This window comes from Myotis davidii, unplaced genomic scaffold, assembly GCF_000327345.1.
Source record: "Myotis davidii unplaced genomic scaffold, ASM32734v1 scaffold147, whole genome shotgun sequence".
NCBI classification, from domain to species: domain Eukaryota; kingdom Metazoa; phylum Chordata; class Mammalia; order Chiroptera; family Vespertilionidae; genus Myotis; species Myotis davidii.
The window spans coordinates 940,232-965,428 of NW_006383010.1; the positions used below are offsets into that span (position 1 = coordinate 940,232).

Consider the following 25,197-nt stretch of genomic DNA (forward strand, 5'->3'; position numbering starts at 1 on the left):
GCTTGAAGGAACTAGGACTGGCCAATGTTTATACATAGCTTATACATTGTTTTTTCCTGGAGAGTGCAATCTGTGTTTCCTGAACGTACGCTGGTCCTCCTAAGTGTTAATAGGTAAAGTCATGTGCTCTGCTCCATACGCACCCAGTTACTTTCCCGAGACCTGGGACCACCTGGCTGTGGTCTCCTCAGCGCAGCGCAGTGGCCGCCAGGTTTCTTCTCTCTGCAGCTCAGCATCCACATCCTGTCCATTCCTTAAGCATGAATTCAGTTCTCAGCAAGGTTTCCTTTAATTGCCTTTATGCGCTCCGGCACTAGAAGAAAACCCTTTAATGTCCTTTGGGAAAGATGACTAAAATCTATCGCTCTACGTGAGGACTGTGGTCACTTCTTGGGCAGTCCAGAGCTAGCCCAGCGCTCGGCAACCCAACAGCAGTGTTCCTGGTGCACCAGGGGCATTTGCTAAAAATGCAGACTTGGGGGCCACGCCTCTGAGCCACAGAATCAGTAAGAGATATTGAAAATCTGGCTTCCTTAGGGGACATGTCTCAGCGAGTCTGCACTGTTAACTGGCTCCCCTGTGGGGCCCAGGCTCTCTGAATTTGAGAACAAATGCCTGAGAGATGTAGCTGGAAAGTGCTCATTTCTATTTAAATGTATTGCTCCTCATGCGTCCACTGAATTTTGGGGAGACCTGGGGCTCACCACGCGTACGGCCATCAGGAACCAAAAAAGCCAATGAGCCAGGGAAAGTCTGGTCCTCTGCAAACCGTCTTCTCCCATCACTTGTATGTTGCTATTTACCTAGGATAAGTAATTTTGCTGAAGAGGAAATCATTAGCAACCCTCACCAGGCTATCATAAGGGAAGCTGCGTTATCTGAAAATTAAATTCTTGTAGCACCAATGTGGAGGTGTAATAGATGTTTTTATTTCTTAAAGCAACATTTTTTTTGCTATACACATACATTTCATTACTACTTAAAAGATAAGTTTCCATAAGACAGAACACAATAGGTGTTTTTTTTTCTAGTTAAAATTGATTCCTGGTATCCTTATTAAAATTAAACTTTCAAGATAATAGTTGGTTCACATGCTGTTTTAAGAAATAACAGTGGGAGATCCATTTACACACTTACCCTTTGCACTAGTGACATCTTGCGAAGCTATAGTACAATATCAGAATATTAACATTGATGCGGTCAACTTAGGAGCATTTCCATCCCCACAAGGGATGTTGTCTTTTTATAGCCATACCTACTTCCTCCCTTCCGCCCACTTAACCCCTGGAAACCACTCATTTATTCTCCATTTCTCCAAACGTCTCACTTCAAATATTATATGTAAATGGAGTTACACCGTATATAACCTTTGTGGGGGGTTGACTTTTTTCACTCGGCATCATTCTTCGGAGATTGATCCAGGTTGTCTCAGAGATCAGTAGCTCATTTGTTTCATGGCTGAGAGCTATTCCATGTGCAAGTTGTTTGACCTCTCACCCAGTGAAGGACCTGGGTTGTTTCATCTTTGGCTGTTATAAATAAAGCTGCTGTGAACATTCACGTATATATATATTTCATAGTTCATATATTTTAATAAAAATTTTAATTATACTGTACCTACTGCTTTGTTACATGCTTTATTAGACTTAGCATGTATATATTTCCTTGTCACTTAATATGTCTATATCATGTGAGTCTGAATGAGTGATTCTCAACTCTGGCTACTATGCATTTCAATTACCTGGACAGAATATAAAACAGCCCCGCCCACCACCCACAACAGAGAGTCCTATCCTGATTGGTCGGGAGTCTGATCTGAATTAAAACCTCTTCAGGTGACTCATCACATATCCTAATATACAGCCAGAGGTGAAAATCACTAATCTATAATGTTATTTTTAAAGAATATATAGTATTCCATGGAATAGTTATACTTTAATTTATTTAACCCAGGGTTTCTCAACCATGGCACTACTGATATTCCAGACCAGACGATTCTCTATTAAGTGGAGGGGTCTGTCCTGTGCATTGTAGGATGTTGAGTAGCATCCCTGTCCTTGACCCCACTGCCACTAGTACATTATCACCAAATAAATAAAAACTGTCTCCACACATTGCTAAATATTGAGAAACGCAGATTGAACAATCCCTAATTATTAAAATCAGATGGCATCTCTTTGGTTTATATAAAAAAGTAGAATTAGCTTGTGCTAAATCTTTGTTCACATCCATTGTTTCAATGTTTTTAAAATAAATCTCCTAATTTGTTTGTTTCATTGCAGACAGTATTTATAAAGCCTGTTACTATTACAGCAACCAATATTAAGACAGACAAATTCTATTTCTCCTCTCCCTCCAATCTCATTGTACTGACAGTTGATACCACACCACTTATTTCATGAATCAACACTGCCTTGTCCTGTTCCCTAATTGTTTTATGAACAATAGTATTTAATATCTGCAAAGAAATATGTTAAATACCCCATTTACATCTAAAACTTTTTAAAAACTTTATTTTGCCTTAACCAATTTCTAAAGGCATCTTTCGAGCAATGTTTGAATCTGCAGTCAGATAGTCATCGTTTGGAGAAAACGGGTTTTTTTCTCCAGAGCTCAACTTGCGTGCCTTGGAAATTGGCCGTGGGCTTGCTTCCCAGAAGGGAAGCTCTTCGAGCTGGGCAGAAGGGCAGGGCGGCCCTGAGTGGCTTGCAAGTTTCCAACACAGCCAGATGGGCCAGCTCAGAAAAGTGATTTTAAATAACACCTATTGGAGGTACTTTGATGTATAAGAGAAGTTTCCGGTCAGTGCAAAAATCTTGGCAAATTTTGTAAAATTTTAAAATGGTGATGTCATATGATGAGGGATGTATGTGTGTATGTGTGTGTTTGTGTGTGTGTGTTTGAGTGTGTGTGTTTGTAGCAGTGGGAGAAGGTAGTTATATTTTTATATATCTTCTTTGGAGAAATGTCTATTTAAATTCTTTGCTAAGTTTTAATTGGGTTATTTGTCTTTTTACGATTGAGTCGTAATTTTTATTATACGTGCTGGATACTAGACTCTTATCAGATACATAATTTGCAGATATTTTCTCCCACTCCGTGGTTGTCTTTTCATTTTCTTTTTAGTGGCCTTGGAAGCACAAACGTTTTTCATTTTGATGAAGTCCAATTGATCTATCTGGTTATACTTTTAAAAACATGAAAGGAACCAAGTCAATCACACCACAGACTCTGGGCCACCACGTCTCCCTGGTGGTTTCCGGGGCTGCTAGTCATTAATGATGCTATTGCCTCGCGATGCCTGCTCTGAGGGATGGTTGGAAGCCACAGCTTAAGGCAGAGAAGGCTCCATTCACGTGAGGGCATCTTTAACCACATACAGAGCACTGTGTGCAAGAGCGCTTCAGCCAGTAACCCTCAACGCTGGCTGCACATTGGAACCCCCTGAAGAACTAAAAAGTGCTGATGCTTGGGCACACTCTCACTGATGCCCAGTGAAGTGGTCTGCAGTGCAGCTCTAAAAACCAGACTTTTAAAGGCTCCCCTGCAGCCAGAATGGAGAGCCACTGATTCAGATTTACTCCATGTGGCTGCAAGCAGGTAGGACTAGCACCACAGGGTGAAGGTTAAAAGATTACTGCTAAATAGAAATTTAGCAATCAGTCATCCAAAAGTGGATAGGCATTCCCCTGACTAGAGGAGCTGGACAAGAATGAAGGGATGATGTGAGGGGCCTTGCGCTCCAGTGCTGGGGGATGACCAGTGACCTCTAAGATCCTGTGTGGTTTAACTACGTTCTGCAGTTATAGTTTATTCTTTCACTTAATCACGATGTCTTCACTCCAGACTACCTCCCGGTCTGGTCATAAATATCTGTAGCTTTTCGGAAGGATGTTGCTTACCCAGGCAGAACTAAATGATTAAAGGAAGCTCTCCTGTGCAACATTGATTATTTGCCTTTTCTCACTTTCCACCCTTGGAAAAAAAATCCATTCCCTTCCCCCCCATCAGTCCACTGTCTGCCGCTTCCCTGCCTGTTGTGCTGGCTGCCATGCTGACTGGGCAATAAAACCCACGTCCCGGGGAAGCAAATGACCCACTTTTGAAATAGACCATCTGTATTGTATAGTGTTCCTGTACTCATTTTACAAGACTTTTAAGAAGTGGTTATTTATTCCTGTTATTACCTGACCGCATTATTGAATCCAGAACAGTAAATCTATAGCAATCCATGGAAATTGCAGGAAAAAACTTTACTGGGCCTCAGTGACCTCTCAAACCCAAACCCAGGAAGAGATTTTTAAAAATCCTCACGCAAGGATATTTTACTTTTATTTTAGAAAGAGAAAGAAACATTGCTCTGAGAGAAATATAGATCAGTTGCCTCCTTGTACATACCCTCACCGGCGATTGAAGCCAAAACCTAGGTATGTGGCCTGACTAGGAATCGACCCCTCAACCTTTTTGGTGTATGGCACAATGCTCCAACCCACTGAACCACCCAGCCAGGGCCGAGATTGACTTGGACGCTTTCCAACTTGATCGTGTGTTGGCTTTTCAAGGTCAGAACTTGACCAGTTATAAACTCTATCTTCTTATATTAATTGTACGAACACTTTTGAAATGGAAAGGGTATTAGTTTCAATTGGCTGCTGTAACAAAATTATCACATAGTTGGTGGCTTAAAACAAGACAAACTTATTGCCTCACAATTCTGAGGTCAGAAACCTCACTGAAGTAAAATCAAGTGTCAGCAGAGCTGTGTGGCTTCTGGAGGCCCCAGGGGAGACCTGTTCCCTTGCCTTTCTTACTTCTGGAGGCTGCCTGCCCTCCTTGGCACCTGGCCGCTTCCTCTGCCTTGAAAGCCATCAGTATAGCATCTTCCAGTCTGACTCTGCCATTCCTGATTCCCTTGTGTGGCTGACCACCCAGGTAGTTCAGAATAATCTCCCCATCTCAAAATCCTTATTCACATCTTCAAAGTCCCTTTTATTAAGTAAGATAAAATACAGGTTGCAGGGATTAGGATGTGACCATCTTTGGGGGCCATTACTCTGCCTACCACAGGAGAACTATTAATTACCGCAGGACAGATAAGGGTGCATGGCTCCAAGCCAAGCTAGCTGGGACGTGTGGACGTGCTCTGTAGAAGACACATCTGGGCAATGAACAGACAGTGTGCTTTGCTGGTTTTCCAAATGATTTTTAAAGTAGTTGTGACTTTAACAAAACACACACACACACTCAGTTATGTGGGTAGAAAATGAATTGGGTGGGAGGATTACGTCAGTATCTACAGTGTGAAGTATGAATTCAAGCAATATGGTGTGGCAAAAACAAAACAAAACAGCATGACTGCAAAGTCAAAGGAGCCTAGATTTAAATCATGGCTTCTGTTTACCCTTTAAGTAATTTGACCCAGATTTTTTACGCTCTCCAAACTTCAAGGTGATGAGTCTTACCTTTTGGAGTTCTTGAAGGGATTCTGAAATTTATAAATGGTGATCAAGAGTGATGAATTTCTCTGATTAAATGTGTGGTCAGGGTTAGACATCTCTATCCCCAGATTTAGGATATAAATCTTATTTTAAGATTTTGTAACTAGATGTAGCTTTTAATAATCTTGTGTGAGTTTTCTTTTATTCCTTGTTTGAAAAGGAAAAAAGGGGGGGGTGTTTAAGCAGGAGAATTTAGAAAGTATGTTGTCATTCGTTTTCAACTGAATTCCTTGATTCCTTCATTGCTTATAATTTTTAGGTGATAGCCATAAATACAAAACATTCAAGGGTTGTTAAAATGAAATAGCAATACATTATTTCATGATATGCATTTGTGTGCTGGTCATTATTCAAGAAAAGTAGTAGCCAACCCTGAATATATGTGATATCCCCTTTAATAAAGAAAATGGCTTACTTCACCCATTTTGTTATGACCTTTTCAACGCTTAATATTGCCACCGAATTGCTGTAATAGTTAAAGTTGAAAGAAACTTCTTAAGAAGTGATTATTTTTGTAGCTGTATCAAAATAAACAAGAAATTAATAGAGGGGGAAAATGAACATTGTAAGTCCAAATCCCCTTCAAACACCACTTAGGCCATTGGTTTCTATGGTTCCCCACACTGAACAGCAGGAAGCCACAGATAATAATATGTTACAGAAATAAGGGCGCCATAAAACTTATCCTCATCTATCAGAAAAATGTTTCTATTATCCATATATTCACTATTTTTTTAAAAAAAGAGAAAGATTTCAAAATTATATGTCCAAGAAGGCTATTTCAACTATTCTGGGTAACGTGATTCATACAATATTTTAAAGAATTCCATCTGAATGTGTTCATCAGAAAACAGGTTGCATGTTTTAATCTCATCTTTATACCAGATAAAACTTTTATAATTGCTGCCAGTTACTTCTGACAAATAATTAGGAAAGGTTCTGACATTGCCAGCTGCCTATTCCAGCAATCGGATTACATCCAGTGAGGACAGGTGTAGAGCTCCGGGTTCCACCCCCACCCTCTCTGCCGGCCACTGAAAATTACGTCCCACGTGCGCCTGTTTCTCTTACTGGTGTTAACGTTGGTGGTGGTGTTCTTGTTCTTATGAGATTTGGCAAGAAAGGTCTAGTAACTCTGGACATGGGGCTAATTTAATAACACATTAGTATGCACTAAATTTAAAAGATCGTCTTCATCCAGTAAATATTTATTCTATGCCTGCTATGTGCCAGGCACTGTTTTGGTGCTTAACTGTATTTATAAATAAAGATGACAAGAACACCAAGGTGGATTTGTGCAAAGGGTGAGATTCCAAACCACTGCTACTTGAATAGAGCAGCAGTCTGAAGCATCCTTACCATCTGAGTGCCCGTGCCAGAGGGTCGGCGGAGACTGCATTCTGCGTGGACTCTTTCATTAGCCGTGGATTAGAATCTGCGGCCAGGCAACCCGGTTGATCCCCTGTGGCAGTGAGCGAGCTTGGTAATGGGACTGCGCCTGAAAAGCCAGGGCGGGCGGCCTCAACCTGTGGCAGCTGATGAGCATAAAAGCAACACGACACATCTTATTTAGAAAAGTCTTCTCCTGGGAGCCTTTCGTATTTCTTTTTGTAAGAATGGCATCTTAAAAGGCTATGACTGTTCAGTTTCTGGTTCCTAAATATAATTATAAATGGGTGATTTTTTAAAATGAATACTTAGCTTTTACGACTCTTTTCTTATTTTTTAAACTGTCACCGATGAGTAGAGAATCGGGGAAACTGGCCTCCCTGAGGCCCCAAAGCATTGCACCTGAAGTATCAAGGTGATAGAGCAGTGAGTGTCCGGACTTGGTTTCCCCTGCCTGGAGGCTCAGTGCAGTGTCCGGGGGGCTTCCATCTTGCCGAACGAGGTAGGGTAAGTGTTACTAGCTCCTACAGTGGGGAGAGAATGCCTCCCACACAGCCACTCAGGAACCCAGGCTCCTTCTATTGTGCAACTCCGCCATCCTCTAGGCAGGGATCAGCACGCTGTGACTGGGAGCCAGCCCCTGTTTTCGTAGATACAGTTTTATGGGAGCACAGCCATGCCTATTTCTTTATATGTTATCTGCGCCTGCTTTTGCCCTACAACGTCTGCACTGAAGAGCTGTGATGAAGATTGTGTGACCCACAAGCCTAAACTACCTGGCCCTTTAAAAAAACGTTTGCCAGACCCTGGGCCAGGCCCTGGGCATTCTCTCCCCTGCTGTCCATGAGACAGCCTAACAGAGGTTCTCAACCTGTGGGTCGTGACCATCAGAAAACACATATAGCATATCAGATATTTCCATTACGATTCATAACAGCAGCAAAATTACAGTTATGAAGTAGCAACAAAATAATTTTGTGGTTGGGGGTCACCACAACATGAGGAACTGTATTAAAGGGTCGCGGCATTAGGAAGGTTGAGAACCACTGGTAGAGGCTGTGATGGCTGAGTCTAGACTGGTGTCCATAACCTCCACCCGATTCTGTTGGCCAGAACTCAGTCATATGGCCACTCCTAATTGAAAGAAGGTTGGGAAATGTAGTCAAGCTATTTGTGCAGAAATAAAAGAAAATAGATTTAGTGAACAAAATAGCCAGCCTCTGCCACATTAGCGATTTCCATTTGCCAGGAAATTTGAAAGGATTAGAGAAGTCGGGGACACATTTTGAGGCTAGTCTAGGATTATAGCCAGAAGCCAAAATTCCTTCTATGTGAATCTATTCATAAATGCAACATCAAACAGGTATTTTGGCATCACATCTCAGGACAAGCTGTGAGGAAAAAATGGAATGAGATAGAGCTGTTGCAGAAGTTTCTAATGGAATGGCTTGTGGTTGGACGGGGCTGTGGCCAGGAAAAACCAGCTAGCTGAAAAACAAGGAGAATGCACTCACTGGGTGTGTTAGTCACCAGGGTGCACAGCCTGGCTCCTTCCTGCACACCCAGGCTCCTACTTTTGTCAGCAGACCTGTATGGATCCCTCTACTTTGGACCAGACAGAAATGGCCCAGCCTCACAGAAATCAGAACATCAGTTTGCTAAGATAAAGAGCAAAGGTTGGCTCAAACCATAAAGCCTGAAGTAGAGCCATCACTCTACATATCTCCAGGGGCTACCATGAATGGGAGGCTTCTTTCAACTCGGTACTTAAAGTTTTGAGAGTCTTTATTTACTACTTTCTATGAAAGATAATACTGTCTCTCCCTCACTTCCTGGTTCCTGTTGTATGTTTTCATATTATCAAGTTTTAATAGTTAATTTCCATCAATATAATCCCTGTGTTCTTTAAGCCATATTTCCATACTTACTGCATTTTCTAAACCACCAGTTCCTGAAATACAGGCTCTTCTTTTCTGAGTTCCTTGTTTTTGTTTATCTCTCAGTTGGCTGGTATTGTCAGGAGGCAGGGCTTCCATGGGTGGTTGTACAGGCTGCCTACAGTGCCATTTGCCCATTGACAGGGAATATTTTCCAACAGATGGTGGTCAAGTGCCTTGAAGAAGGGAGACTATAATCACTGCAGGAGTGTCATTGGCTAGTCTAGGTCTTCCAGGAAGGGTTCATAGGGGCTATATATTCCACGTCTTTGCTGTCTTGAAAACATTTCTTATATTTGTAGTCAAAGGACAACTTTCCTAGGTTACATTCTCTTTTTCTCAGAATTTTATAGCTACTGTGCTTTGTTTGTTTAATTGAGCATAGTACTCGGTTCTTTTCAATCTAATGAATGACTGGATTTTATCGTTAAGTAATTTGGGTGCTTTTTTCCCCCAAAAGAGTCCTATCTCTGGGTTCTTTCTGTTTGAGAATGTCTCTAATATGTGTACACTTGTAGGTCAGCTTGGCCTGGGACCTGTTCTACTCCCTGGGGCACAATTTCTTGATTGCTTTGAGCTGCTACCCTCAGATAATGACAAGCCTCATTGTCCTCCTGCCTCGTTGAGAGTCTGAAGAAGAGGGAAAGGTTCTGTTCTTAAAAATGTTTCCTTGAATTTTCCCTGAGTTAGTCACCACTTAATTAATTCTCTACAAATTGGAGACAAATTTGAACGTATATTCACCAAAACACGAACCCAAGTCCACAGGCAGGCGGAGTTGTCCCAAACCCGAGCCCACACCCCAAAGTTAAACCGCCTGGGTGTGAGTTTCAGCTCACTGCCTACCAAGGGCTCCCTAGCTGTTTTGTGTTGGAGGCCCTCTGGCAGTCTGGGGAAGCCTAGCGATCCCTCACAGTGTTTTTAAATGACTAAAATAAAATCCATAGCAAACAAAGCCAGCCGATTAAAATAATCACGATATTTTACAATGTGATGATAGAGTAACATATCAAGTCACAAGATGTAGAAGCACATCTAATAAGTACCGCCACTTTGAAGCAGTGATGAGTGTAAGCAATGCTGGAGAGATCTTCTGCGATTGTAGTGTGACATGCACATAGATGTGATTTCTGTTAGCCAAAGCATCTAAGGTACTGCTAATACCAATGTAGGTCACTGCTCACATTTCTAATGAAGAAACGCCAAATGTCAGTTAGAGGTCAGTGAAGATAAAAATCCAGGGTTTTTTTGTCAGGTTTGCCCTCTGAATTCTATACAGGACCCCCTGAGGTTGCCAGTTATACAGCCTTGTGCAGAAGTTCACTTTCCTCAACCTCTATTTCCCCATTAGCAAAATTGAGGTCGCAGTAGTGGGTACCATATAACTGGTAGCATCAGGGTCCTTGTACAGAAATGAAGCAGTACACATAAATCACTGCATGTCTGGCCAGTGAACACTCAATAAATAATGCCATTAGTAAGGAGGGGAGAATTTTTAGTGCTTATATTTCATGTTCTTCACACTTTTAAGTATTGCATAAATTATGTGTTACTGAAGCAATATATGAACATTTATTTTTATAATAATAAAACCAGAAAGCTCTTTCAGTTCAAAAATACATAGTTAGCAATCTGCTCGAATAAATGGAAATCTAAGTATGAATCTCTGCCATTAAAAAAATGGGACACAATTGCAACCGGACACTAATGAGAAGGTTCTAAATGGTTTATTGAAGTGTTTGTGTCTGTTTTTATCACTATTTTTACATAAGTTAAACTCTTCTCTCTTTACATTGCTAAGCACTAAGGCGGTTTATACCTAGTGTTTTGTCTCATTTAAATAGATTTGGGATGTTTTTGTTTTTAAAATAAATACGCTGTAAAACTATTCTGTGGGGCCTCAGACCTAGCAGCGTAGCTCAGCCATCTCGAATGTCAATGTTGGCTGCCAGTTTCACACCCAGTTCCTTTCTGCTGCTCCGTGGAACCAGGCATCTGTGTATAGGAGTGGGCCTGTTTCCCACTGCTCTGTGGCGGTCCCAGCAGTTATGGATGGTATTGGAGTTTCCTTTGGGTACTAACGAGTCCCACCCTTCAGTGAAAGGACTGACTTTATATAAGAATTAAGCTCCAGGTGACAGGGACCATGCATGTCTGATCTATGCTGGATCCCTGGTGTCTAGTACAGTGCCTGGGGTGGTAGGTGTTCATCAATTATTTATTCAATGAAAAGCTTATTTCTACAAGAAACATTTGAGGTTAAACTTTAATTTTCTAAGCTAAACATTATCTAGAAATTGTCACATAAGAAGCCAAAAAGCTTTTGATTAATGTGGACTCTCTGTATCTCAAGTCTATGAAACCAGATAAAAAGCAAAAAATATTAGCTCCCACAATGGCAAGTCATTGTTTTGATTCATTCTTTGATTGAACTGATGGGTGGCTTAGGGAACATCTCAGAGGAACATGGAGGTTCAACAACAAGAATATTAGAAAAAAAATTATCTATTTAACTTTCCCATAATCACATGTGTCCAGAGAAAAGAAGCCATAATTCTCAGAGGCTAACTGGATAGTAAAGAAAGTTCTTTCCAAGTGACAAATCTCCTTACAGCTTGGTGATGAGGAATGGTGGCTATAGCTGGTGAGAGAGAGAGAGAGAGAGAGAGAGAGAGAGAGAGAGAGAGAGAGAGATGGTTGTGGCTATCTCAGTTCATGAATGTCAAATTTAGGAGACAGCTCTAGATTTTGATTTTTTAAAATGTGTTTATATAACAGTATCATAACCCAAATTTTATACTATTTTAAATTCTTAAGACATTACATAATTTATTTTTTATAATAGGTACCAAGCTTAATTTAAAGAGGAAAAAAGAAATTAACAATATCATTGAATGTCTGTCACATTTTTATATCACTCTATGGATTTCCAGGATCTTGCAATACTATGAATATATAATAATAATGATGTTGAAGATTTTATTATGGAATAGCTACATATTCTGGACCCAATGGCAATGCTCCTCAGTGATATTCTGGAATTAAAAAGTGGGTATTGAGGGCTACATAAGTGAAGATGGCACCTATTTATCATGTACTGAACTTCTGATATAAAAAATATTGATTAACCATTAAAATCATAATATGATTTCTTCCTTGACAGCTGCCACATCGTGGTATTCTTTGCAATAATTTACTTGTCCATTTATTTCATTTTTCTGTCTCTCCTGCCATCACCAGCAAAATGTAAGAGAAGGAAATAAAGGATTCCAATACATTTGCAGGAGAGCTCATTTTTCATTTTGTCAAGGGGTTTCCCCGTCTTGCAGCCATGGTAGTATTTCTTGATGACTATTCATTGCTATGAATTAAGAAAGAACAGCTTCTTAGTTCATCAATAATCCATTAAGGTTATTCCAAGATATGTTGGATTTAAGTTGAGTTCTTCCCCTGTGCAATAGAGATGTAGATTGCCCTTAGAAGGTGGTAATTTTCTTTGTAGTGTCTTTATCTGGTTTTGGAATTAGGGTAATGCTGGCTTCATAAAATGAGCTTGGAAGTCTCCTCCTCTTGAATTCTTTGGGGTAGTTTGAGAAGGGTAAGTGTGAGCTCATCTTTGAATATTTGGTAAAATTCATTTGTGAAGCCATCCGGTCCAGGACCTGTGTTTGTTGGGTGGCCCCCTTTATAATTACAACCACATGGGAGTCATGACTTCAACATACAAACTTGTGGGCAGGGGGAGAAAGCACAATTCAGTCCATAGCGCCCAGGAACATCTATCATCTTAATATCTTTTACTTAATCAGATCTTCAAGACCTATTTCCAACTAGGGTAACTAACATTGGAAGGTTCCAGGGATTAGGATATATTTTGTGGGGCCAGCTTTCAGCTTACCAACCAAGGAAGCAAAATAAATTGCTAACACACATACTAGTATACTCATGGGTATTCCAGTGTGATATGTGCCAAGGGGGAGTAGCTGCTCAAAATTAATAAATAAGGTGAAAACAGAATAGGAATTCACGGAGATTTCTATGACTTCTGCAATTATGCATCATTGTAAGAAAACTGAACATGAATAAATCCAAACACCGAGCCCATAAACCAGGGGTTTATTATTTGCATTGACACAAAGCCTCCCATTCCTGATGGATTGATTGTTGTGATGCTTTTTGTAGTCAATTATATAAATGCATTTGCAGTTCAACTTGGTTCAGAAATGGCTCTTGAGAGTTTTATATCTATTTTTGCTCTAGCATTTACTCTTTGTAATGTAAAGCTAACAATAGATGACATTTACTGGACATTTACTATGTGCCACACACTACTATTATCCTTAGTTAATTGGTGATTACTAGAGGTGTGGAGAGGTAAGAAACTTGTGCAAGATCACAAAAGGAAATGGAAAACAGAGATGCAATGCCAGAATTCTGGCTCTAAAACCCACACTATGAACCACCACTTGATATTTCCTGGGAAATATCATTAAACACCCCATTTCTAAAACTTGCCACAGAGAGAAATTGTTATGAAAGTTTACATCAGCATCAAGAACTTGTAAAACAGATTTGCTTATCATCAATTGTATTAGGTTATTCAGAGAAACATAGCCAGAAAGATATGTGTGTGTTTGTGTGTGTTTATATCCATATATCTGTAGAGATAGAGATTTATTTTAAGGAATTAGCTCATGCTACTGTAGAGGCTGGCAAATTCTAAATCTGGAGGACACGCCAGCAAGCTAGAGACCCAGGGAAAGTTGGTGTTGCAGCTGGAGTCCAAAGGCAGAATTCCTCATAATTCCTTCCTTCTTGGTCAGTGGTTCTCAACCTTCCTAATGCCACAACCCTTTAATACAGTTCCTCATGTTGTGGTGACCCCCAATTTCATTGTTACAAATTGAACATGATTAAAGCATAGTAATTAATCACAAAAACAATATGTAATTATATATGTGTTTTCCGATGGTCTTAGGCGACCCCTGTGAAAGGGTCGTTCGACCCCCAAAGAGGTCGCGACCCACAGGTTGAGAACCGCTTTTCTTGGGGGGACCTCAGACTTTTTTTCCTTAAGGCCTTCAACTGATTGGATAAGGCCCATCCATATTATTGAGGGTAACCTGCTTTAGTCAAAGTTACTTATTTAAAGTTAGTCTCATCTGCAAACGACCTTCACAGCAACATCTAAATAGGTGTTTTACTAAATACCTAGGTACTGTGGCTCAGCCAAGTTGACAAAATTAACTATCTCAAGTGTATGTCTTATCAGCTTTGCCCCATATAAACATCTCTTTAAATCATACTTAATTTTGAAATAAAGACAGAGTCAAGATCATAGTTTTGTCTGACATGAGACAACTATCCTGCACACAACTGAAAACACACTAACATTTCCCCAGAAGAGGTTGCAAACATCTTGGGGGATGTGACTCTTTTCCTTGATATCTGTAACTTAAATATTATGATGTAAAGGTAACAATACTTGAATATTCTGATGAAAACTCAACACATCTTATATGGCAAGGTGATAAGAGAAAGGGGAAAACAAAGTTATTTCATACACACACAAACATATTCATAACAAAATAAGGTATAAATACTCATGAGAATTGCAGTTCTCATTTCTGTAAAATGGTCATGTGATTTAGCTGATATTTATAACTACCTTCTACTATTTTTTCTGTATTATATTTGTCCTCAGCAAACATCTCAGCTGGTCGTTGGTTAGTTACACGATGGGGTGTCTCATCCTTCATTGAGCAGGGTCTGGGCCATTGATAGTCCTACCTGAATCGGGTTGTTGAAATTTTCCACTGACTTGTTCACAGAGCATGGTAATACTTAGAGATGCCTATGGGATCTCCTGGATTCCAGATATACTCTTCTCTGGCTTCATTGTGACACAGCAGCCCACTTTCCCTTTGGTAACCAAGACCAATCACCCCACCTTGTCAGCACAACAAGAACCCCCTTCTTTTTTTTTTTAAAATATATTTTATTGATTTTTTACAGAGAGGAAGGGAGAGAGATAGAGAGTTAGAAACATCGCTGAGAGAGAGACATCGATCAGCCGCCTCCTGCACATCCCCCACTGGGGATGTGCCCGCAACCCAGATACATGCCCTTGACCGGAATCGAACCTGGGACCTTTCAGTCCGCAGGCCGACGCTCTATCCACTGAGCCAAACCAGTTTCGGCAGGAACCCCCTTCTTTACCTGTTGGTTGAGAAGCATGAGGAGCCCAAAGTGGCTGGGTGGTGGTCTTAACTTTCAGAAGTTCCATGGAATAATTTTTGTGTCTCCTGATGGGAACATTCCTGTCTTTGGCACTAAGACTTTTAGATCAGCAGAGCATAAGGTTGCAGCGGCAGGAAGCAAAATTGTACGAGTGGATCACTAGGGGTAATAGTGAATGGGGCCACTCCCATTTCTAGCTCTTGATTCCATTGTAATGGAGCAGGGGCTCTCTGAGATGCGTCGAGCAGCAACACTACCACTTCTATAAATTGTCTTTCACTGGCTTAATATTCAGTCTCCTGCAAAATCAATCCAGCCCAGTGTGTATCTCTGTGTTGTGTGGAAGGAAAATAGTTATCTTGTGATGCAAGAATCCAAATGGAGTGAAGGACACTGCTCAGTGTACCCTGCACACAAATATAGTCCCTTCTTTGAATCCTGATACTAAGACTGATGCATGGCGAGGTGACATAAAGGAGCCATCACACAGCCTTTGTTGTCACTGAACCTATAATTAAACACTCCCATAGAGTTGTCCCCTTTTATTCCTCTTGTGACTTGACTGTTATGGTCTTCATTTGTGGGGCTACAGAGAATAGAAATCTGCACAAATGAGGAATCGTATCAATTCATCAAACCAAGTGAAAATGTCTGTTTGTCATAGAAAAGATAATGGCAGAAATCCGTTTTTAGCTCCCTGTTGCTGTACTCATGTGTGAAATTACCCACAGGGGAAGATATTTGCCTGGGAAAGAACCTTTATTTGCCTTAGATGTGATTGACTACACAAATTATGCTGCCAACTGAATTGGTTTTGAAAACCAAACAAAAGGCCTCATAAATCAGACTGGAAAGGCAGTGGGGGTACAGCCTGTACCTGGTGACAGCATCAGGACACAGAGCAGCAAGGGCCCTGGTTGCTGCTTCTCTCCTTAACAAAGCAGTGTTTAGAGGATAGATTATTTCCCAAATATTTAAATCTTAGCCATGCTGTGGTTTTCTGATATGGATGAAGAGACCATTTAGTATTTTGACTGGGGTACTCACTGATTTATTGTCTCTGTCGCTCAGATGAATTTGGGGTTATTTTCTCACTCCTACTTGGAGAAAGAATGGGAGGTGAGGAGCGGGGGTAAGTGTTCTTGGTCCCTAAAGAAAACCGATTATGGTGTTTGACGGTAGAGTGTGTGCCATGCCCACATTTGGTATTCTCCATGCTGTGACCTAGAAGAAAGAAATATGGCAATATTTAACCAGATAGCTTTAGTTCTTTTCTTCCAAAAAAAAAAAATGGGGGAAAGAGGAGAGGAGAAATGAGAAAAGGCAAGAGTAGGAGACAGAGCAAATACAAGGCAGAACTAAAAACTTTGAAAAAGCTCTGTCTTCTCCAGGCAATTTATTTTCAGTTTAGTAAACTCAGAAGCAGAACTTTTGCATTTTTAATATTCTTAATAATAATAAAAATGATTTTGTTAACTCAGTGCAGAGCCAAGTTTAGGAGGTCGAGCATCAACTTGTTTATGTTGGCATTTCTGCGGAGCCAGGTCTGTCTAGTTTCCTTGCCTTGAATAGCAGCTGGCTCAGACCCAGCAGCCATAGATCACAGTCAGGCAGAGCCTTTCGCCTCCAGATCCCAACCAGGCCCCGGCTTACAGCCCCTCTGGTTCTGCTCCCCACCATTCCACTCTCAAGCTCCAGGTGTGGGCCACACCCTCTGAGACACACATGGTGGCTGAGGGATGCGTTGTCATTGCTGAGCTGTCCTCTCCCTTCCACCCCGGGACACTCAGCAGATTGGTTTTTCCCCTTCTTAGATTGTTGCCCAAAGGGTTCAATCCATATGTAAAGTGGGCACTCAAGAGAACTTGGCCTCCCCAAATCCACTTATATCAGCTTCAAAATTGGACTTTTAGTAGCATTGCATTTCATTAATGATGATGCTACCATGATTCACTCTTTTAATTGGCATTTCACTTAGTCACTGATGGGTCTGTTACCTAGAACCTCCAAACTGGGTAAGCTGGTTCTGTTTCAGACAGAATTGGGCTTATTTATTCCTTCTTGGTCTAGAAATCATGCTTATATGTGCCAGTTGATTATCTTTATATGTGCATTTTATATCACAGAGCATGGAAGTTTGGGGGAAAGAATTTTTTTTTTTAGCATTGCAGAGTATTCAGGACAGTTTAAACAAACTTAATTAAAAGTCTAATTTTTCCCAGGCATAAATTGTCTGCTGACATAGCCAGGCCAGTCTCCCTACATGGAAATTCTCCCACAGCTCTTAACCTCACATTTACCAGCCTGTGCCACATAACCTTGGGAATGGCCAGTCACTGCACTTTATCACTCCACAGGTGCACTGACTGCTAAAGCAACCACTAAGTTTTCAGATTTCCAGGTTCTTCCCTCCTCGAGGTTTTCTGCTAAAGAGTAAAAAAATGTGGAAAAGCTTAATTTTATTTAGTTCTTGAATAAGAACTAGAAAGGAAATCATTGTAGCCACATGTCCTTTGTGTATGTGGAAAACCTCCACATTAAAGCCATGTCTAAGAACACTTAAAAATGTCCTCAGATTCATTTCTGAGTAGCTTCCTTATGCAGTTCAGAAATTAGTTTCAGCACTTACCATCATCATGTCTCCAAATGGTATGCCTCTTTCAGTGTCAGGCTCATATTCCATAAAGCCCTCTTGTTTGGGCAAGATGAGCGTCTTTTGAAACTTTAGCAATGATGTTCCTTTTGAGCTACGGTCTGAGATATTGGGTTATTTCTTTCTTCCCTTCATCGGAGATAGTCTTGGGAACACGTGAGTGCTTGAAGGCAGTGTTCGTGGCTTCTCAGTTACACAGGGGAAGCCTTCAAGCTACGGTTCTCTCTTCCCAGGTTCTTCTCAGAAAAGTTCAGAAGGCAGGTCCTATCACATGAGCAGTAGCAGCTCACAGGTGTGTGTGTGTGTGTGTATGTGTGTGTGTGTGTGTGTGTATACAAAAATTTGAGAGACAGAGAGAGAATACATGCTGGCTCACTTTAGAATAGAATCATTATTTTGTTGGTTATTGAGTTCTGCAGCCCCCTTTCCTCCTACCTATTGAGAAACTTCTTTACCTGTATCTTTTTTCTTTCTACTTTGACCTTGTTTTCTCCTTCCTTCCAACTGTATTTTCTCTGATCTTCTCTTCCAGCTCTCCAAGTTAGACCTAACTTAGATCTAAACTCTTCTTATTTCTCAGATAACTCCAAGAGCTTTACACATGCCCTGTACCCCCCTTTCCTCGGGGACCTCACCAACGACTCTTTTCCAGATTTTCCTCTATCTCACGAGTGACATGGTTTCTGTTTCCATTGAATCTATGTTTTTTGTTTTGTTTTATTTTGCAGATAGAACTGTGGAACATCTCTTTATAAGAACTCAAATAAAATTTTACGTTTAATTATTTGTTAAATCAAAATTGGTTCTGATCATTAATAGGCCCAAGTGAAGTCATTGAACAAAAGTGACCAGAGTCCAACAGTAGGCACCTGTAGAAGCCACATTGCACCCAGGCATACACATAGAGGAACTTCTTAAAAGTGCGCTCCCAGTAAATAAGGACAAGACGGAAGCCAGACCCACCCTACTGCATGGCTGATACATACATTAACTAAAGGTAGAGCTTTAACCTACAGTCACTTCATCCTTCACTTTACACCTATGAGGATTGCCCGTGTGCATCTCCGCTCACCCCTGTCATCTTCTTAGGCAAGCTAGAAAAGGAAAGCTGCCCTTGAAAATTGCTCTCTTCCTCACATATTCTAGTTGATATATTTATAAATATACTTTGAAATCGCTTTCAAACCATGTGGCTTTCTACTTTGTATAAGCTTAGGCTCATTAAAGTCATTCGTTTATTAAAACTCAACTCAGAAGTTTAATACCAAAGCTAAAATGGAAATTTGGCCTGGCCATTAATGTACTAAATGTCCCATTAGCTAACTAGTAATCATATTGAGGTGCCAGCGGGCTAACAGCTTGGTTTCACCCCTAGTTAGAGGTCAAAGAGCTTTGTACAGTCTTCTCAGTCTTCCATGCTACCTTCCATGGATCACGGCTTGTGTCCCAGTCAGATCACCCTGACCAGCACACAGGCTTCCTTCTTTTGTGCCTTCAGTGCTTTCTGACCCTCCTTAGCAAGGAGACCCGTCAAGATGGAAAACAGCAGCAGCAAAGTAAGTGGAGTGTGCAGGGTGGTAGTGAATGCAGGTGCGTCCTGTCTCAACTTCTCAAAGCTCCAAGTCAGAGAAAATGCAGGCAGAAGTGTGTCTGCAACACGGAACATACAGCATCTCCTGATCGCTTCCTGTTGGCTGAGGGAGGATATCAAGTGAGCTCCGGACAACAACCTGTGTTCTTACATGGAGACAGCGAGCCTCTATCTGAAAGTTGCCTTATCTGTGGCTTTGGAGGTGGCTCTCAGTCCTTCATCAGAGTTCCAGAGCAGCCCCTGTTCTCCTTGCTTAGGGAACTTGAAATGAGTATTTCTTTGCAGATAAGTTAAACAGCTGGGAATATACAGAATTTTTGTTATGTCGATTAGGTTGTGTGTTTTTTTTTAATCGAATGCTCTATCAGGATAAGTGTGGCATCCAGAACTGAGGGTCATCCTATTAGGTGCCCTGATTAAATTGTTTCCCTAGCAATCTATAAAGGAAAATAAGCAGAAACTTGTTCTGACTTTTTAACAAGTCCAACCTTCCTATCGCTATTTCTAACTTTCAATATTTATCCAGATTAATTGTAATGCTTGCCTTACTGCTCCTTTTGTGGGCTGATGTTTAAATGAAAACTTTCTCTACTGTCTATTAATAAAATGTCTTTGGTGACTTCCAAGATGCCTCCACCATATAAAATCCCATGCTATCAATATTTTGACAGTTTTAGAGTGAATTTTGTATGAATTAAATGGAAGGGCATTGGAAATAGAGTATAGGTTTTGAAAATGCAAGTCATTAACAAAATATTTGAGATGGTCAAATTCGGAATAAATTCATTTCCTTCACCAAACTTTTAGATTAAGGATGAATCTCTTGAGTGTAGAATTTCAGGAAGCACATTTGGATGTAAGATTATATACAACAGTATTGAGTTAGGGGTCTTCTTTTCCTATTAACTATTTCAAATTAAGTGAAGCTGTTACAAGCTGAGTCTTGCATATAAAACCATCTGAGGAAGGATTATCATATGGTTTCCTTTCTAGAAAGAAAATCAGAAAATGGCCTTTAGTCTTAGCTACCTTGCTGCTGCTAAAAAATAAATAAATAAATAGAAGGAAAAGACCCACCATCATGGCAGGAACGTTAGCCACAGAACTATCTTTTCTCTGTGCCATTTTCAAAATGCCTTTCCTGTTATAGCCATCTTTTAGCTCTTTATTATAACCTGGCAACTTACTTTGTAGATTTCTGGGTCCTTTCCCTCTTCTCCTTTCTCCCCGCTTCCAATTGACTTTTGTCCTTGATTTTCCCACCAGTTTTTAGTTCTTTTAGGAATATGAGCATAAAAAATAAAATAGGAAAATCAAATTGATCCTTTTTCCCTTGGATGCAGAATGTGGTCCAGATGGGGATAATAGCTATTGGCTGAGATGAGGTTTGGCCAGCCATAGTGCCCTGCATTGTTCTTGTCTGTCTGTATATCCCTGCTTCTCCACTGAGACTATCAAGTCCTTGCTGGTGATAACCATGTGTTTCCATTTCTTTTTCCCAGTAAAAAGTTCAACGTTTGATATAGAGAAGAAACTACTTGTTGAATGTAGTGAATGAATGAAAGGAACGACAGAAATGGCAGCACATATTGCTACCTCACTCTCTCCCAGTAATTACTCAAGGAGCTACTTCCCATGTAACTACTCAAGAAGGTTCAGAAGTGGTAGTTTTTAACACATACGTAAATTCTTGGGCACTTGTATAAACCGTTATTCTCTCTCTCTCTCTCTCTTTACAAAACTCTATCAACTGTCAAGCAAGGAATTTAGGAAGCAACATTCTATAGATACCACCCTGTTTGGTTTGGTTTGGTTTTTAGGTTAGGGGGTCAAGAATAGAATGCTATAGTTTTGTGTGGTTTTTTCCACCCAAGGATAATCTAATGCAAAGATAGTCAAATAACAGCTCCTGCCCGGAAGATAAATAGAGTGTGAACTGGATTAGGGAAATGGGAGTGCCCATGCAGCTGTGTCAGGGAGGGGTCTGGTGTTCATTACAACATCAAATGGAATATCTATGTTTCTGCTGGGTTTAATGAAGCCAATGACAGCCCACTCTTAGTTGAGCGATATGGGAGATTTTTGGCTTTTAACTTGATGTATTTTAATTTGTGCTTACTAGCTCTCCCACATCCGGTACTCACTGGCATTTTAGTTAGTTAAGTGTTCCTCTGTCTTACCACAGAATAAAAAATATATATATAAAGAGAATCAATAAGACCAAGGCAGTTTAGGAAGAGCAAATTAACCTCCATCAAGAGCGCTGGCCAGCTCATCAAGCACCTGGTCTAAGAGGAAGCAGGTCCACCGTGGTCTCTCTGTGTTTCTTTAATGTATACATGGTTCCCCTCTGAATGGTGAGTAACTTGCTGTGGTGTTTCTTAGTTTTCAGGACTTTATCTCCTGTCCTTCTTCACCATCCTCATCGGGCTGGTGCTCTACTCCTCCACCTCCACGTACGTAGCCCAGGACCCCCGGGTGTACAAGCAGTTCCGCAATCCTTCGGGACCTGTCGTGGACTTACCAGCCACAGCTCAGGTGGAGCCTTCAGTCACCTACACCAGCCTGGGCCAGGAGACCGAAGAGGAGCCCCACGTCCGTGTGGCCTAGGATGAGGCCCTCCCCCACCCACTGAGCACAACTCAGTGGCCACGTGTTCGCCCATCATCTCTGTATTGTACATAGAGAAAGGTATTTATTAGGTGCAGTTTACATGGGTGGACTGCAAGGTAGCAAATCCAAAAGCCTGTAAGAGGCACAAGCTAAACATCACTGGAGACAGGCTCTGACCCACCTGATTTGGAGAGATGCCCCGCTTGTGTGTATCCTGATCACAGCGCCCCTGCATTCATTACTGTGAACGCTTTTGGATCAGAAGCAACTGTTATTATTATCACTTGGATTATTATTGTTGCTCTTATGACACCTAGTTTCAGGAGGCTGTTTTGTACTCTTGAGGGGAACTATTGCCAGACCGCCCACGTGTAGTTTACATAAATCCCACTTTTCTATAGCAAGTCACTTTCTAAGAATCATACTTTATTTTTTGTGCACAGTCTGTGAGTGCCGCCGGCCGCAGGAGCCCCACCCTGAGAAGTTTCCCTGTCCTGGGCACCTGGCGGCTCACGGTTTCCTCTGTGACCTTGGATTGTCTGCTCAATAAGCATTTTTTGCTGTGACCCTTGTGGGGAGGGGCAACTGACCATATACTTCTCTATTCTAGGAATAGATATAAACAAACATGTTAGCCTTTGTATATTTTGACCTCTGATTACTCCCGGCCATTGTCTTTCTGTTGTGCCACCTTAGATAATGCCAATCAAGTCTCTGAAATAACGGGAGAAGGAATGTTCCATTTCTGTGGCTGATGGGAAACCCCGGGAGTAATATAAATGAATGTTTAGGGGAATATATATTTTTTTTAAATCCTGCTGCCTCTTCCTATATTCTCTCTTCAAAAAATAGATTTGCTTTTCTTTTTTCCCCTAGATTATCTTTAGTGATATGGAAATCAAAGTGTTGGCAAAAGCCCTGGCCCCCTGTCCTTTTAATGTGTGACATCCCTTCTGAAACGAACAGGCATGCAGTTACCTTCATTGTGGCCTCCAGACAAAGCCAAGGTGCTGATATGGAGCAGTCTCTGACAGAGCTCGACTGATCTGGCCACTTTGTGGTGGTAAAGATGTCACCCATGAGAAAGTCTGGCATGTTGGTCATATTTGGCATCCAGTCATTAACGGAATATATCAACGTAACATTCTTATGGAGACAGAGAATATTGCAAGGTCCTGAGAAGGCTCTGAGGGATATGTCACTATTCTAATTCTGTTAAAAGGGCCCTTATTTCCAAACACAGAAAATTAAGAAACACCGCACGTCTCTATGATTTAGAAATAGATTCTATGTGTCAGTATGGGAAATGGTCTTTACGTCTGGCTGGCTTCACTAGCATTCAAAAAGATCCTCAATCAAGTTACAGGGTTTGTAAAGGAAAGGTAAATGCTTATAAAACTTTGGGCAATTAAAATCAATGAATCTTAAGCAAGTAAAAGCAAAATACCAGAGGGGTCTCTGTATAGCAGAAGGACAGATTGCAGCTTAGTCGGGATTCCTATATAGCCTGAGCAAGACCTCCTTGCGAAGGCAAAAGCACCCCATGCTGGCAGTCAGCACCCACGTGGCCCCTCTGCCTGCCTTCTACTCTGGGCGTGGGTAGTCCAGCCCTTGCAAATGGAGAAGAAAAAGTACCTTTTCTGATATGCAGATCTTATGCTCATCTGTGTTCCGCCCCTTTAGAAACATGTTTTATTTTCTCTGGGGGAAAAAAAACAACAGTGTGAAAGCTACGTCAAGTCAAAACAGCTTTGCCAATGTCTGCTTTCTGCTACCTTTAAAACCAGTTAAATACCTTTCTCTCAATATTTCATCCATTCAGATCTGAAGACCTTTAAAGACTGTGGTTTTATTTTTTGTGTTTACATTCCTTTGGTTTGCATAATTTGCTTGATTTATTGCATTTTTAGTATTTATTTTAAGCCAAATGTTTTAGCCTTTTTTAATTCATTTTTTGTGACACTAATTTGTAGATGCTTAGTAAAATCTTAGGCGAAATAAGTGGCTGAAAGTTTTCCTAGTCGACTCAGTGGACTGGGAATGTTTTTTAAAATTTAAATTTCACAAAGGTTGGCAATCAGTGGATGGCTAAAAGTTGCCATCTGAATTATTTTCTAGGACATTTCAATTGACTCCATTGTATGAAAACCAAGTGTGAATGTTAAGGTGAATTCACTGTATACCCTTTATCATCCAGTGTCCTTATACACAAGACTTTCATGCCCTGGGGGAACCTCACGGTGTTGGTTTGTCTCCATTTAGAAAGGTTGATAACACTGAATTGTCTGAGATCCGGGAGTTCCCATCAACTCTTTGGAACAAAAAAAGATAGCAGGAAACACGCATTTTTTTTTCTGTACAAAAACATGGATCCTTTGGGAGTGGGGTGGGAAATGGGTGTAGGACATTAACTCTAGCTGTTTTCATTTCTGAAATGTCATAACCTCAATAGACACCAGCAACAAGTTCAGCTTTTCAATGCATCACCCCACCTTCCTCCATGAATGAGACTAGCAGTTTGTATAGAATTTGATTGGACAAGCAAACCACAGCTTTCCTGAACCCCACCTAGAGACAAGTGGAGGTTCTCACTGCCTCAATGGAAACTTGCACTGGGGACGGAGCTTGCCTTGGTCACGCCTTCTCACATCTGCAAACTCTGAAATTCACAACCGGGTAGACCAAGCAATAGAAAACTTTGCACCACTGTGTCCCATGAAAATGTTTCTATGTTTAGTTTAGATATTGCTAACGTGTGCTATTAACCTTTTGAGAAGCGTGTAGTATTGTTTGTTTTGCGTTTGTTATGATTTATAACCACTTAGTAGTCCCCAGCTAGCTACCAGTACAGATTTTACCCCATGGGTAGGATTCTATTGTCAAGCCACATAACAAAGCACACTAACCCAGACACTGCAAATGGAAAATATGAACCAAAAAAAAAAAAGACAGAAAAAAAGAAATTTACACCTATAAGTTGAGCAAACTCTCCAATTTTGGTATTTGCATGCTCCCCTACGGACTGGCTGTGGCAATGTAATGCCTGTATAATGTTTTCAAATAAAAATAAATGCTTTCTGAAAGCTCGGAGCTCTTGGTTTTCTTGAGTGTTTGTCTGCACCATGACGACCCTGGAAGCAGCTCCCGGGGGAGGCCAGAAATAGCACGAAAGTCGATAGCAGGGAACATGTCAAAATAAAAACCAGAAAGAAAATATTTCCAAATTAGGAAGGGCACCGTTGTCCTCAGCGCTGTACTTTCAAAGAGCCAAATTGA

General features: G+C 40.9%; 1 protein-coding gene across 1 annotated transcript in view; it reads left to right on the forward strand.

Moving 5' to 3' along the window:
• The window catches only part of SLC35F1 (solute carrier family 35 member F1), a 115,814-nt gene extending 90,946 nt beyond the window's left edge, over window positions 1–24,868 (forward strand). Inside the window, exon 7 of the mRNA XM_006778417.1 lies at window positions 21,694–24,868. Coding sequence (XP_006778480.1) covers window positions 21,694–21,918 — 225 coding nt within the window. The 3' untranslated portion in view covers window positions 21,919–24,868. The remainder of the gene's footprint in view (window positions 1–21,693) is intronic.
• Window positions 24,869–25,197: the final 329 nt, after the last annotated feature.